At 44.6% G+C, this 20,661-nt stretch overlaps 1 protein-coding gene across 1 annotated transcript in view; it reads left to right on the top strand.

The window, feature by feature from the left end:
• Nucleotides 1-19,111, top strand: part of wdfy3 (WD repeat and FYVE domain containing 3) — a 90,952-nt gene extending 71,841 nt beyond the window's left edge. Inside the window, exons 40-66 of the mRNA XM_040154624.1 lie at nt 90-247; nt 345-422; nt 1,129-1,359; nt 4,971-5,139; nt 5,386-5,549; nt 6,937-7,085; nt 8,108-8,228; nt 8,455-8,540; nt 8,890-8,970; nt 9,285-9,339; nt 9,452-9,571; nt 9,757-9,874; nt 10,303-10,409; nt 10,820-10,973; nt 11,091-11,182; nt 11,271-11,483; nt 12,125-12,266; nt 12,688-12,842; nt 13,909-14,067; nt 14,612-14,791; nt 14,982-15,164; nt 15,384-15,477; nt 15,655-15,798; nt 16,315-16,548; nt 16,776-16,887; nt 17,242-17,439; nt 18,234-19,111. Coding sequence (XP_040010558.1) covers nt 90-247; nt 345-422; nt 1,129-1,359; nt 4,971-5,139; nt 5,386-5,549; nt 6,937-7,085; nt 8,108-8,228; nt 8,455-8,540; nt 8,890-8,970; nt 9,285-9,339; nt 9,452-9,571; nt 9,757-9,874; nt 10,303-10,409; nt 10,820-10,973; nt 11,091-11,182; nt 11,271-11,483; nt 12,125-12,266; nt 12,688-12,842; nt 13,909-14,067; nt 14,612-14,791; nt 14,982-15,164; nt 15,384-15,477; nt 15,655-15,798; nt 16,315-16,548; nt 16,776-16,887; nt 17,242-17,439; nt 18,234-18,354 — 3,818 coding nt within the window. The 3' untranslated portion in view covers nt 18,355-19,111. The remainder of the gene's footprint in view (nt 1-89; nt 248-344; nt 423-1,128; nt 1,360-4,970; nt 5,140-5,385; nt 5,550-6,936; nt 7,086-8,107; nt 8,229-8,454; nt 8,541-8,889; nt 8,971-9,284; nt 9,340-9,451; nt 9,572-9,756; nt 9,875-10,302; nt 10,410-10,819; nt 10,974-11,090; nt 11,183-11,270; nt 11,484-12,124; nt 12,267-12,687; nt 12,843-13,908; nt 14,068-14,611; nt 14,792-14,981; nt 15,165-15,383; nt 15,478-15,654; nt 15,799-16,314; nt 16,549-16,775; nt 16,888-17,241; nt 17,440-18,233) is intronic.
• Nucleotides 19,112-20,661: the final 1,550 nt, after the last annotated feature.

Genomic DNA, 20,661 nt, shown 5'->3' with positions numbered 1-20,661 from the left:
TGAAGCCGGTTTAGCGGCAAATGAAAAAAAAAATCACTAAACGTGCCTCTGGTTGTTTTTCTTTTTGCGCTCTCTTCCCTGTCGTTCAGTCCATGAGAAGAAGTGTATCAGTCGTGGTGAAGCTGTGGCACCGGCGACCCAGTCCAAACTGTCCAGGGTCAGCAGCGGCTTCGGTCTCTCCAAGCTGACGGGCGTCCGTCGCAACAAGAAGGAGAACAGCCTGAACAAGAACAGCCTGTCTGCGCAGGTACGCACAAAAACAGCTGTGGAAAACTTACACAATATCCTTAAACTACGTGTTACTCGGCTCTGTTTCATTACAGTCTTGTGTTTCTGATCCACAGGAGACTTTCCAGTGGATGTTCACACACATCGCTGTTGTTCGAGACTTGGTGGCCATGCAGTACAAAGAATATCAAGAGGTACCACATACGCATCGTTTCTCGATAGAATAGAATTAAGCAAATATGACTTGCAAAGAGTTCAAGCTGGTTTATTGGAGGTGACGCACAGACAGGTGACAAATTAAAAGAAATACCCGAAAAATGAGTGGAGAAACAGGGTGACAGTGCCTCCACCCACAGGGCACGAGGGGTCACAGAATGGATTGATGAGTATGAAAATGATGTGAATGGTATGCTGTGGCCTGCGCAGTCACCAGATCTCAGCCCAGTCGAACACGGGAGACATGGGAGGTTTTGGACCGACGTGTTAGACGGCGCTCTCCACCACCATCGTCAAAACACCGAATGGGGGAAATATCCCTTGGAAAAACAGTGTTCCTCCCTCCAGTAGATTTCCGGGGGCTTGTAGAACCAATGCAAAGGCGACCTGAAGCTGTTCTGGCGACTTGTGGCGGCCAAACACTTTACTAGGACACTTTATGTTGGTTCTTTCCTTTAATTTGTCACCCGTCGGTATGTCGGCACAGTTATGTTGAGAAAGCAGCCTCAGGAGCGTTGTGTAACAGTGCAGTCAGGACACTGCAGGGCAGTAAACCAAATAAAAATAACGTTACAGGTACATCTTGCCAGGCTGGTGTCTCAGGTGTGACCGCGTTTATTATTTATAGCAGCATTTTCAAAGTGACTGACCACTCTCGCCTCATGCTTCCCCTCCACCTCCCAGCGGCAGCAGAACGCTCTCAAGTACGTGACTGAGGAGTGGGCGTCCATCGAATACGAGCTGCTGCGTGAGCGAGGCCTCTGGGGCCCCCCCATCGGCTCCCACCTGGACAAGTTTGTGCTGGAGATGACGGAGGGCCCCTGCCGGATGAGGAAAAAGATGGTCCGCAATGACATGTTCTATATCCACTACCCGTACATCGCAGAGACGGAGACAAACACCAGCTCAGCACAGGTATTCAGCTTGAAATATGGATCGGTTCGTTCCCATGATCCCCTTACGGCACTGCTAGCTAACATGAATGGATTCATAGTAAATATGATTTAAGGAATGACAACGGCAAGAGGTGTTGAAAACTAAATTTCGTCTTTTCTGCGCTTTAAGAGACGGGGGTCATCTCTTTGTTGGTATACAGTGGAAGGAAATGTGGTTTTCGTTTTTCACCTTTCCATTATTATCTCTGTTTCTCCACCGTCTAAATATTTTCAACAGTAACACCAGCAGAAAGAGACTTCTGTCGCATCCTCGTTTTATATACTTAACTCAAGCCTTCATTCAGAGCGGCTCGTAGTCAGTACAACAGAAAAAGCCACGGGGACGTATTGGCAGAAGTTGCAATGTTCAGACAAGACAGTGATCGTGTATAATGTTAGAAAGAGACGTAATGGCAGAAAAGAGAGGCTGTGATGATTTTTAAAACAAAGCTATCACTTTAAAGCGAATAGATGAAATATACCGTAAATATATTAAGTAAAACATACTGATAACTTAATTTCTCCCACGTGTCCGTAGCAGTGACCGGTCCCCTGCAGAGCGGTGAACTTAGTAAGAATAGCCCTCCTGAAATAGAGCTCTTGGACGAGCCCATCGCGGCCATGTGAGGAAGTGACACCAGCAGCCGGTGGCTCACTTTCCCTGGCACCGCCAAGACACATTTAGCTTTGTCCGCTCTGCAAATAATCCCTCCTCTCTGTTTGCCCACGGGAGCCTCTCTTCACTCCACAATCATTTGTTCGGTCAGGAAGATAAAGACAGAGACAGCTCGCAGGCACGCCCAGTTAGAGGTTTGTATTAATGTCAGCCTCCCAAAAAACACAACTCAGAGACCCACTCAAGGGTTTATTTTTTTTAAAAATTCACTGATCATCGATGGAAATAGTGATTAAAGAAGGGTGGAAGTGGCATTGTTGCCGTCACCCTGGAGTGATCACACCTACAGAAGTGCTTGGTGAAAGTAGAATTGAGTGGCACACCCCAAAAAGGGACAATGCACATTCAAGAGTTGCACAAGAGAAAAACTACCTCCAATGATGCCACAGACAGTGTGTTAGAGACATGCAGATGTGCAATCAGGATTTGGCGAGCCCTCCATGAAGAGTCTTTTCGGAACCATTCTGGGGAGTTTTTTCTGGCTCGTGGCCTCTTCAGACATCCGCTATACTGTCATTTTGTCCCACAGGCCTGATCATAATATATAATTTAATCATGCTCAGGGAATAGTCGCGGGATGTTTGACAAAGTCATACAATTGTGCCTTCCGGTTGAATACAATACTAGGCGTCTTCTCCTGGTCTTTGAGTATTTCAGCTCCTGCCTCGTTCAAGGCCACAATGGCAAAGTGTGTGCCCGTTCCGTGTTCCAGTGAAAAGCCCCAGAATTCTCCTCTAAAGGTCACCGTTGTGTTATTTTGTTTTTATTGAACAAATCTTTAACTCTGCCAGAAAAAAAAAGATATAATCAAACAATTAGGATGAACATTCGGCGTTTTTCCTCTGTCGACTAATCTCTTCGACTACGTATACACTTTTCTATACTAAGGTAATGTAGTTTAATACAAATATTGGCCTTTCTAAACCGCATCCACGGAAATTGAACTTTACCGTGCCAGGCTGGTACTGTATATGTGGCCGATCTGAAATGAGAGGGAGGAAACTACATGAATGCAGTCGCCTTTCGAGAAGAGAACAAGACAATGCCAGACTGAACCGATCCCCCGATGATTCGTTCTTCAGCTTCTTTGAATATTGCTGTTTTTCTTTTGACATACACGGCAGAGTTTAACACCATCCTATTGGTGGAACGGCAACAAAACATACTGTCGCAGAGGTTTTCAAAGCGGGAGGTGGGCCTCCCCAGGGGGCCTCCGAACAGTTTCAGGGGAGGCTCAGTGAATGGAAGTGGAAAACTTAGTTGGCGTAAGGAGATCACATAGAATAGCTTTTGAATAGTTTGGGGGAATTTTACTGTTTTTCTCACTTTCCCAGAGTCAGAATCTAATAAATGCCTGAGGACATACCTCTTTTTTATGGTTGTTGTGTAGTCTGTAGTTATCTCAAATAGCAACGTTAGGCTCTTGGCTCAGGTTTTGAGTGTCTGCGAGATCAAATACCATAATCACGATCCCCCGGGGATCCAGGAGTGGAGTGAAACTAAGCAAGTAAACTAAGGGGGGGTGCCTTTTTCCAAGCTCTGTCTGAGGGGAGGCCCACATTCTCAGACTCTGAAAACCCCTGCGCTGCCATAAACAAGATGTAATTTCACTGCTTCCGTAAAAGAAAGAAAGAAAGAAAAAGGTGCAGTACGGAGGTTTGGTTTCCTGTTTTGCTTTGTTTTATATGAAAACACCTTGATTCTATTTTCTCAGTGGTTAATTTATGAAATAGGAAAAGACAAATCTTAAATAATGACATTATAATGATAAAATATGCTACCACATGGCTTCGTCTTTAGACTTCCAGGGCGGTAAACTCTTTGTTGAAGTGCGGTGCAGGTTTGAGGTTTCAACCGTACGCATTGCTGCTGGCTTTACAAATAAATAAGAAGAAAAAAAATTACCATGTGAGGTTCAGAGACACTCATCCACTCTCTCTTCACCTCCCCCCCCCGCTTCCCCCGTTACCTAGCTCTGGCTAGGGTCCTTGACCCGGCCCAGGTACCTTCCTGAAGCGCACATGGACAAAATAATTCAGTTCTCGTTGATGTCTGGTGTGACTGCATGATAACGTGTTTGAAAATCTGACTTCACGTGACTTCACTGATTCTGATGTGGAAAGAAATGGAACCTGCCGCAAAAATTCAACCACTTCGTTGCTTTGTTACTCGATTGAAAGTCTTGTCTTATCAGATTCAAGGAAGGGAAAACGTATGTGTTGTTTTTGATGTGTTCGATCACATGTATGTTTTGCATGCGGGGGCATACGCCCTCCTGGTCCTTTGCTGTGACTTTTGAATTTTCCCGCCATTATCAAATCTCTAAAACACAAAAGAAAAACAAAATGCAGTGTGTGTGTCGGAGAAAAATCCGGCTTAGCTATGGCATGGCATTTCCATGGGTTTTCACCTTACGTGTGTGTACATGCAGTATGTCCCCGTTTGAGAATGGAGTCTTAACAGAATGAACAAAATTTGAACGAGACCAACCACGACATCAAATTTTCTTGTGCAGTAATCACTTTTGCATGAAACTGAAGTTATTTTACGTCCAGTAGTTTCTCCCCTGCCCCTCTGCTTTATTAAAAGTCATAATTGTGTCACAGGTACAGCTTAATATGATAAACTAACCTGGATCTGACGTTAAATTTAATTCCTGTGCAGTGGACGTGGCGATGGAATCCTCAATGGAAGCATGTATTTGCTGTTTTTTGCACTTAATACACAGGCGAAAAAAAGACTAAAACAATAAAAGAAAAGAATCTGAAAGGGATAAAGATAATAAAACGGGTCATCTTTAAATAGAAATGTAAGAAAATCTATGCTAATTTTCCTTAACCAGCTTGGGGTCAGTCGTCCCACAACACGCCGTGCTCCACAATCTCACCTACCTCTCCTCCTTCCTCCCCCTCCAGAAGCCTCTGCGTTACCGGCGAGCCATCAGCTACGATAGCAAGGAGTACTACATGCGTTTGCTGTCCGGAAACCCCGGCATGTACCAGCACTCTGTGGAGCACACCACAGAGGGGGAGACCACACCGCATGAGCCCGAGCACGGAGAGGACACCATCGCAAGAGTCAAAGGTACAGAGACGGCACCACGGAAGATTCATGAGGCCCCTCGTAACTTCGGAAAGGCTTTCACGAGTTCACAGCTAGATTTTCATCCTCTCTCCGAACAATTCTTTCTGGGTCATAGGTTACATGGAAAAAAAGAGGAGAAGTGGTTGAAAGCGAAAGAAAATGTGCAAATTTAGCTGAATTTGAGCGCACAATGCAGGGACTGAGAGGCAAACGGTGCCAGTCCTCTCTCTACTTTCCGCTCTCCAGGTCTGGTGAAGGCTCCTCTGAAGAGGTCTCGGTCCACAGCGGACGGTGCAGACGAGGACAGTCAGGAGCAGCTTCAGGAGCAGCTGTCGGAGTCAGGAGGCCCCGAGGAGGAGCAGAGGACCGACAACACGTCACTGCTGCGCCTCCTGGAGGAGGGAGAGAAGGTCAGACAAGGACACATGGACATACGAGTGAATGATTGAAAGAATAGTATATTCACAATGCATCCTGTTGAAGGTTGTAATTTCTAGAGGCTGAAATCAGATTGCAGGGCTATGAACCGTACGTTCTTTAGGTAATTATTTTACATGGTGTGATCGAGAAAAACCTTATTATCTGAACACTTCATTGCTTTTTTGTATTGTCTTAGAATTTAAGTGGATTCATTTTAGTATTAGTTAGAGTCAGAAACATTTTATTTTCATTGCATAGTACAAGTATTAATTCTGTGTTTTCCCTCTTTCTCAAACATAGACATACAAAACACACACTGGAATATTTATTTAATCACGTAGTCACACTGATATCGAGATCTCTAATTTTTTTACACAAGAAGAAATAAAACAGAGATAGGAGACACAACAAAACTCGGCCAGTCACACACAAGCACATACAGACAGCATCAGAAACAGTCCCAGACTTCTGTAAAGGTTTAAACTCATCCAATGGGATGAGACCTTTGTTATTGAGTCCATCCATGGTATGCAAAGCACTGGAAGGAAGCCTTCCCAAGATCAGTATTTACCCGTTGGGTTTCAAGAGTTGTACAGTCCTGGGATCTGGTCTGATGAACGGTAGTTTTAAATTTGAGAGGTGATTTGATTCATTAAGAAAGTCTCCAGATGCAGGGGGGGAAATTGAGGCTGGGGCAGCTATTTTGTTTTCCGGCTTCACAAACAGTATGAGCTCACAAAGTGGCAACTTTGAACAACATGAAAAAATACCTGAAATGACAAATTGCAACGCTCTTCCTTGTCTTGAAGCAAACCTCACCTTTCGGTGTTGGTTGCCGGAAGTAGTGATGCATCCGCCAAAACCATCGTATGGGGCTCCGTGGAACCTTGTAGACTGCAGACGGCAGTGACGCTGTTAGAAAAACAGCAGCTGGCAGTTAGTCACATGTTAGGTGATGAATTACCTGATTGACTCGACTTGACCGAGTATTGCACGTTGCTTCTGAGATCTCTTATTTACCAATAGGTCAAAGCTCTAAACTTACATTTTTTAAATTAAATTAAACTAAACTTGAATTAAAGTGTATTCCCTGCATTGTTCCCTCAACAAAAAAAACTCCCTGGGCGCACACGCATTTCAGTCAAGTGCTGCTATCAGCAGGTCAACCGAAACACCTGGGGATGAGCTGTCTGGCCCAAAGCTATGTTACCAGCAGTCACTGAGTTAGGCAGCAAGTACATGTCCCCACACATTTTCTTTTTCTTTGCAGATGTCTTGCATGGGGGAACTTGATCCAGTGACTTTTCATCACAAAACCCCCTTTCTCTAAACTTCAGCTAATGAGCTCATGCGTGTTTCTCACATCCACGGTTCCAGATTCAGCACATGTACCGCTGTGCCAGAGTGCAGGGTCTGGACACCAGCGAGGGTCTGCTGCTGTTCGGGAAAGAGCACTTCTACGTCATCGACGGCTACACCATGACCGTGTCCAGGGAGATCAGGGACATCGACACACTGCCGCCCAAGTAGGTCCCCACGCCTCTGAATCTGTCCCTTTTGTATCAAGGTCCGGACGCCCGCGAGGAGCATCGAGACTTAACGCCAGCGCCGCATAATTAATCCTGAGGGAATTGTGGAAGCTGCAGCTTACAGATGACACAGTTACTAGACTTTCCTTCCCTGAGCAAAGGGATGACATCACTACTCTGGCCGCTGCAGTGGGAGTTTCTGCTGCCAGAATGATGTAATGCTGCTGATGGAGCATGCGTTGTGAAACTCGGCAAAGCTTTTACATATTTATCTTTTTAGGGGAACTTGCTTTGTCTGTTTCCTTGGAGGCAACGTTGGAAAACGGCCAAGGAAAGGAACAAACTGTTGCCAACAGATGGCTCCGAGATTTTATTGGGTTCCCCCTCGGGTGTTTCAGCGTTTTGTCCTCTCCTCAGCTTCAGCTTCCACACAATCTTGTACAATAAAAGCATTTTGTCCTGTGGGACCGAAATGATGTACTGATTAGCTGATTAGACAACCAACATAAAACTGATCTTTCATTCACTGATCAAAGACAGTTTCTATAATCAATTAATGGACTATGGAATTTATTTTTTATTGAAGTAAAACAGCTTGTCAAGTATTCACTTGCTTCCCTTCATTGTAAGTTGACAACTTTTTGAGAGGTATTTGCAGTTATTTTTTGACATTTAATATTAAACGGTTAACCGAAAAGAAATTAGGCAAATAATTGGCAGATTGATAATGAAATAGTTGATGACAATACAAAGATTTTTATCCCAAGTTTCGTCTGTATCTTGTTTCGCTTATTGTTATTTTTATTTTTTAATAAACAGAGGTAGCATTACTCTTGGCCATAATACTTCATTTTTCACTTATTGGGAATATAAGGACAATGTCTCTGGGAGGAGGCTATGAATTTTTGTGAATGCGAACTTGTTGCCCTTGTAGATGCAAGCTCTTGACAGGTGAAATTTAAACTGAGCTGAACAGTTCTCGAATGGATCACCATTTTTTTTTTTTTTTCTGCGTCCAGTTTGCACGAGGCCATCATCCCCAGAGGAGCGAGACAAGGCCAGAGCCAGTTAAAGAGGACGTGCAGCATTTTCGCCTACGAGGACATCAAGGAGGTGCACAAGAGACGCTACCTGCTGCAGGTCAGCACGCGCATATCACACACATGCACGGGCCCTCATTTATTCAATAATTACTTTTTACATACAGGACTTTCGAAGAAATTTATACTGGGAAGCAACAGTGAAATGTTTTGGGTGATTAAAGTCATCATGGCAGCCTAAACATCCCAGCTCCTGCAGTGCGAATGTTTGACTCAGCACCTTGTGTCTTTGAGTGTAAATGCCCGGTGTGTCTTTTCTCTTTCAGCCCATGGCAGTGGAGGTCTTCTCAGCAGACGGGAGGAACTACTTGTTAGCCTTCCAGAAAGGGGTCCGCAACAAGGTTTACCAAAGGTGCTGAACACAAATATAAACACGGGGCTTGGACGGCATGCTGCTGAACTGCTGCTGCTCTTTTTCAGGGACAGAAAGAAGAGTTTAAAAAAAATTTTTTTGATAACTTATATTAAACTATAAGTTTTTGCCGTCTTTTCAACCCTCGGAAATTACAAGTGGTGATTTTGTGGTATCTACTCAAGAGACACTGCAGTTGTATTTTAATATATTTGGCTAATCCCGTTTCAGTGCATACCACTTGGGTTTTTACAAAGGTGACTTCAGTCAGAAGGGACTGTTTTTTGTTTTTTTGTTTGTTTGGTTTTTTTTAATTTAATTTTATCATTTTATTGTTAATATCCTGCAGGTTCTTGGCTGTGGTGCCTTCACTGGCCGACAGCTCAGAGTCGGTTTCAGGCCAGAGGCCCAACACCAGCGTCGAACAAGGGTAAGACCTCCTCCATGTTACATTTAGCACGGACAAGTTTTCAATTCCACTGGGCTCTCAGGGAGTTGGATTCATGGGATGTGCAGATATTCATATTTTCTGCTTTGTTTTGAATCTGTGTTAAATGCATTTTTTTTTCTGCGTGGGCTTCTATAGTAAGTGATCAAGTTAATGACCCAGAAAAGAAAATAAAGGCAAATGAAACCACACATATATATCACACGCAACATGTGCAGCATTAGTTTTGTAATTAAAGATGGAGACCTACTCCTGCTGTTTTAACTAAACAACCTCACGGTTCTGGTATTTTTCAGATCTGGCCTACTCAGCACACTGGTTGGTGAGAGGTCCGTGACTCAAAGATGGGAGGTAAGAATCTGGACTTACTGGTGTAGCCCCACTGTTCACTTCAGCAGCACAAACTGCAGCTTTTTTCATACCTCACTGATGTGTGTGTGTGTGTGTTTGATCTGTTTTCCAGCGAGGAGAGATCAGTAACTTCCAGTACCTGATGCATCTTAACACGCTGGCAGGCCGCTCATACAACGACCTGATGCAGTACCCCGTCTTCCCCTGGATCCTGGCCGACTATGACTCTGAGGTAATTGGAGCTCTCTCTCTCCGGTGTCATCCTTTTCATCTTCAAAAAACAACAGTAACTGGTCTGATATCGGATGTTGTTAGTAGTCAAGTTATAATGTCGGTATGATGACAGCACGAGGCTTAATTGCCAGTGTTTAGCATACGCATGACCTCCATTTGGATAACTTTGGTGATGTCAACCAGGAGCTGGACCTGAGCAACCCCAAGACGTTTCGAAACCTCGCCAAGCCGATGGGCGCCCAGACCGACGATAGACTGACACAGTACAAGAAGAGGTACAAGGACTGGGAAGACCCCAACGGTAAGATCCCAGAGACGTTCTGCATTCAACAGGACTGAGTCAGGGGGATGATGTTAACAAACCGAGTAAAATGTAAAGTAAAAAACTGGAAGATTTGAAAAGGTCACACTAACCTACTCTAACCCCAATGCAGTCACAATTTAGGCATTTACACACAAAGTCTGTTATTTTCATACATAATTAACACAAATTGGTATTGGAGGAATTTCAAACCACACAACAGAGCCAAAACTGACCAGGATATGGTTATTCATTGGTGTTACTTGCCCAACATACATTGAACTTTTTATTTTAAAAATCACCCAAATAATACAGAGATTGTTATATAAATGGGACCTCTTTGGTCTTTGGTCTGTACATACCAAAACTGTGTTTTCATGTTCACACTCTAAGCGTTTGTATGAACGTGTTGTTTTCTATCATTCCAGGTGAAACCCCAGCCTACCACTACGGCACCCACTACTCCTCGGCCATGATCGTAGCCTCTTATCTGGTCCGAATGGAGCCTTTCACGCAGATTTTCCTCAGGCTTCAGGTTTGATCCGAGATTTCCTAGCCCACCGAATGTTCTGCTCATCATTCCCACTGGTCAAGAAATTTCTGGAATGTCATACGACCCAGGAAGAGAAATATTTCAGACAGAAAAAGACTAAAAAATGTCAAAAGTTGTTCAACATTAAGCAGAGGTACAGAGTGTGATAAGTGGTGTATGTTATTTTGGCGGCGGGGTTGTTTTCTTTCTCTGCCACAAGTTTTCTTTCTTCTGCTTTTGATCTTAACTCCTGACGGAAAAGATTATCATCCTGTTAGCGCCTACAAAAAGTGGTTATTTTACGATAGTAGGTTAACGTAGAAGCCCACACGACAAAATGTTGACGCTTTCAGCAGTTTGAAAGCTGAGCCTACACGTCAAACCTTGTGCCCGTGTCTTTGTGTGATTACTAGGGAGGTCATTTTGACCTGGCTGACAGGATGTTCCACAGCGTTCGTGAAGCCTGGCTCTCCGCCTCCAAACACAACATGGCCGACGTCAAGGAGCTCATCCCCGAGTTCTTCTATCTGCCAGAGTTCTTGCTCAACTCCAACAACTTCGACCTGGGTCAGTATGAGTTGGCGCGGACAATAGCAGCTGATGGCAGCACGAGTCAAACTGACCGAGGTACCCGAGTGCATGAATATTAATGTTCTGTCCGCCTTCTGTCGTTTGACGTACCAGGTGCCAAACAGAATGGCACCAAGCTGGGTGACGTGATCCTGCCACCCTGGGCCAAGGGTGACCCCCGAGAGTTCATCAGAGTCCACAGAGAGGTAGGAAATAAACCCACTTCTGGCAATTTAGGTCTTAGTTTGAGTGAGTACACTTTTATTTCCGTCTTGTCTTCTCGCCCTTCTCCAGGCATTGGAGTGCGACTACGTATCGGCCCACCTCCATGAATGGATCGACCTGATTTTTGGCTACAAGCAGCAGGGTCCGCCGGCTGTGGAGGCGGTCAACGTCTTCCACCACCTGTTCTACGAGGGTCAGGTGGACATCTACAACATCAACGACCCGCTCAAAGAGACAGCTACCATCGGCTTCATCAACAACTTCGGACAAATCCCCAAACAGGTCAGATCCTGGCTAACGTCTGGACACATGGAGCTATTGCTACTGTACTACTGCTTCTGGCAGCACTGTTTGCACTGCTGCTTCTACTACTACTTATCTAACACTATTACTGTTGATACGAGTTCTATTTATACTGCCAGTAGTGCTGCGGCTACAACCAAAATTACGTCCACTACTGCCCTTATTTCAACAGCATCTGATGGTACTACTGCTGCTGCTTATGCTAATATGACAAAACTACTACTTAAACCTTGCATACTGCAACTACTACTACAGCAACAACTACTACTAGTAAAATTACATTTTACAACCTAGACTAAAGCTCCTGCTAATACCGCCATTACTTCTATTAAATCCTTAATGATAACTTTCCTTTTTCACCAGCAGCTAGGTTGATGCCACATTAGCAGCAGCTAACATGCTAAGAACGGCAAAGTTGTCTCCCTATGTTTTTATCCATGCACCAGTTTCTTTCCTGTTGTGTAATGAGCATTACAGCTTCAGAGAGCCACTAGCCTGGCCACAAACTATAGGTCTTGTCAGGATACAGAAAGACAGGACATTCTTACATTATGTAGCTTTTACTAGATGTTTAAGCCCCAATCTCAAATCACTCACAAACATTCATTTGTGTGTTTCAGCTGTTTAAGAAGCCCCACCCTCCTAAACGGGTACGCGGTAAAGCCAACGGCGACATAGCAAGCGTTCCTCCGAGCTCCAACAGTGACAAGATCTTCTTCCATCATCTGGACAATCTCAGACCTTCTCTAGCACCTGTCAAAGGTACATTTACATACACCACACATGTACCATCACGAATAGACAGACGGACGCTCATTCTTTGTCTTTTTCTCTTTATTTTTTCTAAATATCAGTTAAAACCTCAGTTATTCCGTTAATCAACTAGTATGTCTGTTTGCAACATACTGAATATAAGTGTAAGTCTCTCACACACACGCACACAGGCTCTGAAACCTCGTCAGTGCTCTAGGCTGTTTGGTGGTCAATTTGATGTCCGTACGGTACCAAGAATTCATTTCATTTTCTGAAACATCTGTCCCAGTGGGAAATAAACCCCATCTAAGCCTAATGCTGTTTGTTGCCATGCTCTGCCCATTACGCTGTACAGCGCCGGCTCCCCGAGGTGCGCGAATCCCTTCAGACTCAGCACTCACATATTTCCTCATGTTATACCCTTGTCTAGAGCTCAAGGAGCCCGTGGGACAGATCGTGTGCACCGACAAGGGCATCCTCGCTGCGGAGCAAAACAAAGTCCTAGTTCCCCCCACCTGGAGCAAGACCTTCGCCTGGGGCTACGCCGACCTCAGCTGCCGTCTGGCTAACTATGAATCTGACAAGGTCCGTGACAGTTGTTTTGACAGCACGGCTTCTCACAGCTTTAAACTTGGAAGCGCTCTTCCCAAGCAGGCTTCTTTATTCTCCGGGCTGCTGCCTCTACGTGTCTCCGACCTTCATTCTGCTGCATGTGGAGGTGTAACGTAGAGCGTCACGAGCTTATGTACAATGCCGTCACTCGGGTGCTCTCAGTTTTTGTACGAGAAATGCTCGCATTAATGTACAGTTTGATTTGTTTAAGTATTTTTACCGACTTCTTTAGCCAGAGGTACGTGTAATGAATCAGCAGATTATAAGAGTGACGTGGCTTTTCAACACTGCTACTTAACTGAAATATGAACTAATGGGACTCGGTAGATTTCCTGCTTACATGCATTTCACCTTGACAGTGACAGGTGAATGTGAAACGTTATTTAAGACTATGTTTCCCCCTGCTGGTGCTTGAATAAAAATGCACTTTCCTTACTGACACCCTCAGTTTTTGCTGCAGCAGCCATTACACTGAAGTGCAGAAGTCTCTCATACACTTCCTCCTCCTCGGATATGTCACTGTTCTTTGTATAAAACCGTTACTCTGGCATTGTATGGAGTACAATCAAATATGTCTCACGTAGTGAGAACAGAATTTGCCTGTCAGCAAACTAATCACCAGACCATTCTTTTAACTCCCAACAGCAAACACTTGATTTTTTTTTTTCTCCTGCGGACTGAGGAAAATTGAACGTTTTATTTTTTTAGCGAGCGTTCACTACAACAGGTGCTTGTACAAAAGCGTGTAGTTTTAGTGTAAGAACAGCTCAGGGTTTATTGGTTGGAGTTTCGTTATCTTTTGTTATCCGGAATGACAGTAGGTTCATTGTTGTACTGTCACTACATTTTCTATGCTGATGTAAAGTAGCCAGTTGCAGGGGTGTTGGTAAGGTTGAAAGTGTTGGTTGATGAGATACTACCAACAGTTGTAGTTAATGCCCAAAACGGCCAGATCAGACCAATCCTCGATCTCCATTTCCTCACCTCTGCCTCCCCTTGGGCAACGAATCTTGGATCTTAATTGTCCATCTCGTTTCAGGCGTTGGTGGTGTACGAGTGTCTGTCTGAGTGGGGTCAGATCCTGTGTGCCATATGTCCAAACCCGAAGCTGGTCATCACTGGTGGCACCAGCACCGCCATCTGTGTGTGGGAGACAGGAACATCCAAGGAGAGGGCTAAGTCACTGGCCCTCAAACAGGTAAACACACAAACACGCACACATAAGCTGTTCCCCAGGTCCTGGAGCAGCACTTATTCTGAGGGCTTCAAAATAAAATACCCGATTCTTAGAAAGTCAGAGCTATAACGATGGGAACGTAAATATAAAGGAGAAAAGTCAGCTGTGGCTCCCCTGCAGCATTTTGATTTAAAAAAAAAAAAAAAACAAACATCTAACCACCAAGCCTAAAATTTTTTTGCACGTGCTGCCAAACACAACTAGAACCTAAAGATGATGTATTATAGAGACCTGAAAATGCGTTTAAATGTTTAAATCGGTTCCCTTTCAGTGTCTGGGTCAGGGTTTTGTGAATTCAGCAACCATGGTGCACTGCTTTGTCCCCGTTTGCAGTAACAAAGTATTCTGCAGGGCTGCGGGGTTTTACAGCCTCCACACTGAAGTTTCTAAGATTCCACCACAGGCTAAGGAAGTGACCTCTCGCAAGGAGAGAACTCCTCAAACTGAGGCACTGAAATTTGTTGACTTCATCCAATTTCTTTGTTGCGACTGTGTTGTGTCCCAGGCATTACTTGGCCACACGGATGCTGTAACATGCCTGACGGCCTCGTCGGCATACCACATCGTTGTCAGCGGCTCGCGGGATCGGACCTGCATCATCTGGGACCTCAACAAGCTTTCCTTCGTCACGCAGCTCAGGGGACACCGGGCACCCGTCTCTGCTCTGTGTATCAATGAACTGACGGTGGGTAGGGGCTTAAATTTCTCCTCTCACTCCAGATGAAAATAAATTCCTATGTACTTTTACTATACGATGATAAATATTAGCCGAGGAACGTAAGTGACAGAAAGGATCATTTGCACCATGATTCATAAAAGCCGAAGCAAAGGACACACACGATGTAAAGAAGGTGCGCGTGTTCGTGTTTGTACAGGGGGACGTCGTGTCCTGTGCAGGTACCTACATCCACGTATGGAGCATCAACGGCAGCCCCATCGCCAGCGCCAACACCTTCACGGGACGCAGCCAGCAGATCCTGTGCTGCTGTGTGTCGGAGATGAACGAGTGGGACACTCAGAACGTCATAGTCACGGGCCACTCCGACGGTGTCGTCAGGGTAACCAGGCCCACTTTGATTTCACAAAATGTCTTCTTTAATGTTACAGTATCCCATGATGCACTCCTAATTGGAATATAAGTATTTCACATGCTGCTAGTGGTATCTGGACATAAAGAGCACAGGAGAAATGTCATTGTTGTTCCTGTTTCAGCCCGCTCTTGCAAAAGTTGACTTAATTATGCGTAATTAAACCTTTCCTAAAATATTTCTTGTTAGTTTTGGAGAATGGAGTTCCTCCAAGTCCCAGAAACCCCTGCTCCAGAGCCCGTTGAGCCGGATGTGCCTGAATGCTGTGGTGAGGAGAAGATTGGTGAGTCCATCCGAGAGAAAACAAAAACAGATCTGAGCGATGACTGACTTTCGAGATTTTTGCACCAGGGGTGCAGTGACATGTCACGAAACACGACAAACTGACAAGGATTTAACGCCTTTTTCTGTATTTTAACAATAAGTTCACAGAGCTGAGAAATTTTGCTTTGTCTCACAGAAGGTGGCGAGAGTCACAACGGTGACGACGACAGTAGCGAGTCCGACGGCGACGAGCCCAGTCTGAGCCAGGAGCCCAAAGCACCCCGCAACCCCTCGACCGGCGGAGGCAGCCAGCCAGGCAGCGCCGTCCACAGACCCAGAGGTACGCAAATATCAGCTCTCCTCATCGACGTTCACGGTTCCGCGCTCCCTGCTTAGGAGCTCACCTGTCGCTAAATATCAACTGCTCCGGATCACAGATGGATTCAGCAGCGCGTTTGACTTTCAAAACTCTTGCAGAAATGAACAGAGGTGATGCCGGCAGTACACTGCCACAGTCAGACTTTCAAAAAAGGGCTGGACTTTCAGTGTTTTTCAAATCTAACTTTTAAACTATAAAAACAGAATACACAGAAGCACCTCTAAAACACTGATGCGCACATACTTTGAACTCCGCACGTCTTTGATTAAGTTTGTAAATCAAGCAAAAGTTCTGTGTCCACAAGGGACCATTTGGCTTTGTCACTCCACCTGCTCCTTTTTCTGTTGTTAATTTTAATGTCTTGTGTCTTGTTTCCCATGTGTTTCCTTCAACGAGAGTAGGGACGGCCGTTTTTTGAGACGTGATCCTCGGTCCATACTAATATTCTCGTTTCTGATTCATGAATGACCTTTTCAGGTCCTTCAGCCCGAGCGGGAGCCTCTTGGTCGATGGACAGCGGCTCTGACGACTCTCACCGCTGGTCAGACACCCTCAGCATCGACGAGAAGGACGGCTTCGTGTTCGTCAACTACTCTGAGGGCCAAACCAAAGGCCATCACCCTCATCCGGCTCATCCGGCTCAGGGCTCAGTGCCTCAGCCTCTCCAGCCCTCCACCATGGAGGCGCGGACGTATAACCAGCTCAGGGCAGGTGTGTGCCAAGTGGTTATCAAAAATGAGGATTTGAATTTGAGGTTTTTAGCAAGGCTCTTGCAGAAAGATGAATGTTCTCTCAAGGCTTTCGGGTTTTAAGCGAGGTAAGAGAACACTAAAAGAAAACAACATTTTCCAAAGGGTTTGCTCCACCGATCTGACGACAGGGTGTGTGTTGCATTGTTAAAATGCTGCCTGTTCAAGTGTTTATTTTTGTGGCCACAGGCTACAGATGGGAGCGCCAGCTGGTCTTCCGGAGCAAACTCACCATGCACACAGCGTTTGATCGCAAGGACAATGCTCACCCAGCAGAGATCTCCTCCCTCGCCATCTCCAAGTAAGAGAGCCGAGTGTCCGGCACCAAACGAAGATGAAAGATCATATTTTTGTTTTTGTAAATTGTAATATACGATTGATACACCTTGAGAGCTTCTTCTACATTACATCACACTACTGAACGATGTGAGGGACATACTGTAGTTGCCATATTTCCCAAACTCTGTCAGCATACTGCACACACTTTTGAACAAGAACCACAATCAAAATCCACTCAGTCGTTATTTTCGAAAAAGACGCTCTTGCTGGATTATTCTCCCTCCTTGTCCCCCACCTTCGCCTCACCCCTCGCCCTTCCTCCCATTCACCTTCCACTTCTCTCCACTTTTTCCTCCTTCTCGCGTCCTCTCCTCAGGGACCACAGTAAGATCCTGGTGGGCGACGGGCGCGGGCGCGTCTTCAGCTGGTCGGTCAGTGACCAGCCGGGCCGTTCGGCGGCTGATCACTGGGTGAAGGATGAGGTGGTTGACAGCTGCTCCGGCTGCGCAGTTCGTTTCTCCCTCACTGAGCGACGCCACCACTGCAGGAACTGCGGGCAGCTCTTCTGCCAGAAGTAAGGAAATTATTTGCAGCAGCTCTCACTTTCCAGCTCTGGCTTCTCTTAGATTCTTTTTTTACTTTTCTTGTTTACTTCCTTTAAACTAAAAACATTTCATGTTTGCCTGGGGGAGGAACGGTCTGCTGCATGTTTCTGACAATGTTTTTAGGTCATGTTAATAGTAGAGAGCGACAGAGGAAACTTTCTCGGTGGGTCTTCCAAGCCTGGTCGATATATCTCTGCTGCTCCAGTGCATCTTTCTTTAGTTTCCTTAATGATGTTCTGTATGTTGCAGTTGTACTTTTCCAGTTCCTTAACCTATTTCGTGTTGTTACTGAAGATTTTTCATACATTTCAGTGAACTCTTAATGTTTTGTATTCTTTTGTATTCTCTTTGCTCTGCACAACTTGTCACAAACCACTCGTTGAATGTCTGGAGAGTTCTATGAGAACTACCAGCACTGCTGTTACATGGTTTCAGCATCTTTTAACGTGGGTGTTCCCCAAGGCTCTGTCCCAGGTCCTCTGTTATTTTGTCTCCGCTCGTTGGTCTGTTTTTCACTTAGTTACTAACAGATAACAGACCAACAGAACAAATAACAGACTCATTGATAAGTATAAATCTGAAACTAAGAATTTAGTTAACAAATTATGTTAGGATCAATAGCTACATATGTTCGTATAATGTATATTCATATTTTTCTTCCATTTTTTGTATCCACACTTTCCACTTTTCTTCCTGTGAGAACCTAAATTTCCCGCCTACCGTTTTTGGGAAAATATTCACCGTGTCCCTGCCTGTTTTACAGGTGCAGTCGCTTCCAATCAGAGATCAAAAGGCTGAAGATCTCGTCACCGGTGCGAGTCTGTCAGAACTGTTACTACAACCTGCAACATGAGCGAAGCGTCGAGGACGGCAGCAGAAACTGAGCTCCGCCTCCACCTGCCGCCGACAAAAGAAACAACTTCTCCTGAGGACTCCTACCTGAGGAGCATTTCATTCCTCCATCTGCCTTGCTGTTCCCTCGACACCCTCCCGCACACCCCGGAAACACTCTCCCTCAAAACCCCCTTTATCCTCTCGTTCGTACAGTAACCACATGTACTGTAACACACTGACAGACTACAGCAGGAGGGAATGTCGGCTGTCTCATCATTGCGACTGTCTGAAATGAGGAAAATAGAATCAAAAGGAAATGAAGAAAAACTCAATCACCACTTTACCACCTGCACTCGCCCCGTGGAGGGAATAGAAAAAAAACAAAAAGGCAAAAACACCCTCGACGCGGCTCGCTTGACTCAATCACCCGCCGTTGTTGCTTTGAGATCAAGAACCTGGGAAAAAACTCCTTCCTCTTTCACTGCAAGACATAACAAACTTGTTCATATTGTAAATAGTTACCATGGCCTTTTTAACTGTAAGAGGAGCAAACACAGAACAAAAAAATAAGGTCAGTAAGGAAAAAAAAAAAAAGAAAAAAAATTTGCCTGTAACATAGCGTTGTGACTAACCACTCCTGGCTTTAAAAAAACAAAACTGATTGTGTGTAGTCTGCGTCACGAGTCACGGCAAGTTCAGAGGTATAACACGGAGGGGAGGGAGGGATATGAATGTCAATAATCAATGTCTGTGGGTTGATTTTTACTAGTGCATCTAGTTATGCAAAAATACTCCTTTTCTTTATAATTTCCCGATCTTTTTTTTTGTTTTTTTTTTTTTTTGGATTTGTCGTTGTTGTTTACAAGAATGTGACTTATTTAGTGAGTGTGCGTTGCCCACAGTGTCAAGCCATCACTGTCAGAGAGAGATTTATTATCAGACTGTCTTTTCCTTTTTTGCCAAATGGTCTCAATGTATGAATTATGATTTTTTTTTTTTTTTTTTTTTTTAGACCTTATCATCTATTCTGTCCTTGTATGAATTCCCATTCGGAGAATCTTTGTTGTTGCTGCTTTTTGAAGAGTGGACACATTATCATTTCAGATTTTTTTTTTTAATTTTTTTTTTTTTTTTTTAACCATATCAATTCATTTATTTCGAGATTTTTCTGTTTTCCACTTTTTTTGTGTCTAGAGAGAAAACATCATGGGTTCATCATCTGTGAAAAAATATGAGTTAGGTAAAAAAAAAAAAAAACAACAATGCACACAAACGCGCACATGTAATATTGCTGCACATTTATGCTCCATCGTGTCTTTTCCACTTAGCCTCACCTAGTTACTGTACAGCGTTGAAGCAGCCTTTTGAATGCACACAGAAAAGGGACTCGTAGGAATTGTAGTTTTTATTTCTATACAGATTTTGTGGTTCGCTGGACTTCACTCCGATCCTGTGGCATTATTACAGCGGTTCAGCGAACGCGGCACTCCATACACTTTATCCTCAGTCCTTTCAGAAGCCGTTGACCTGGAGGGGGCAGCAGCCAAGCGCCTTTCGAAGAGTTGTAAATAATCATTCGGGCCATGAAATCGTGAAATTCAGTGACGGCATCCGAGCTCGTGGTGTTTTGTCTAAAAAGGCGACGACATCGAGAGAGTGGGACAGAGCTGCTGCTTGACCCTTTTATTCTTTATGTCGCGGTCGCGGTGCAAATGCAGGGAACCGTGTCCACAGATTACTGCTTCTACGTCGTAGCTACTGAGCCCGGCAGGGGAGGATTAAAAAAATTGCATTTTGAGGCGACGGTTTACATCGAGAGCCGGAAATCAGCCTCGCGACCTCGCGTTGTTTAACCCAAGTGCACAACGTACATATCAGTTGCTTGTTTGACAATAATTTGGGCCCCGTTTTTGCTCCTTCGTGTTTTTAATTTCCCAATCAGACCCAACCAAGTTGACTTGGATGGTCAGGAAACAATTGATTACATGGGTAACTTACTAAAATTACTTGTCATGGGTTTTTCCATGGATTTTTTAGTGAGGTTATCCTGAGTTTCCCTTTCCTATTTCTTGACTAAAGATTAGTTGAAGGAAGGTTCCGGTAAGATATGGATCAAAAATTAGCTGCGAGTTATTAAGGAATTACCGGTGGACAAATCCGTGAGGTTTCATTCGTGCCAAAAAAACCTGATTTTGTATATTTGCTCATGTTGTCTCGTCACTGTTGAGGGGCTTTAGGTGTTTAGTTTGCCTGGTCATTACCCCTGCTGCTCTGTCACTGTCCACTTTGGAGTTGTCCCATAGATTCACATTGAAAGAAAAAGACAAAGAAGGCATGAGAGAAAGAAAAAAAACAAC

The sequence above is a fragment of the Xiphias gladius genome, chromosome 19 (genome assembly GCF_016859285.1).
Source record: "Xiphias gladius isolate SHS-SW01 ecotype Sanya breed wild chromosome 19, ASM1685928v1, whole genome shotgun sequence".
In the NCBI taxonomy this organism is placed as follows: Eukaryota; Metazoa; Chordata; class Actinopteri; order Istiophoriformes; family Xiphiidae; genus Xiphias; species Xiphias gladius.
The sequence above is the reverse complement of the archived record's forward strand: the minus strand, read 5'-3'. Positions and strand labels throughout refer to the sequence as shown.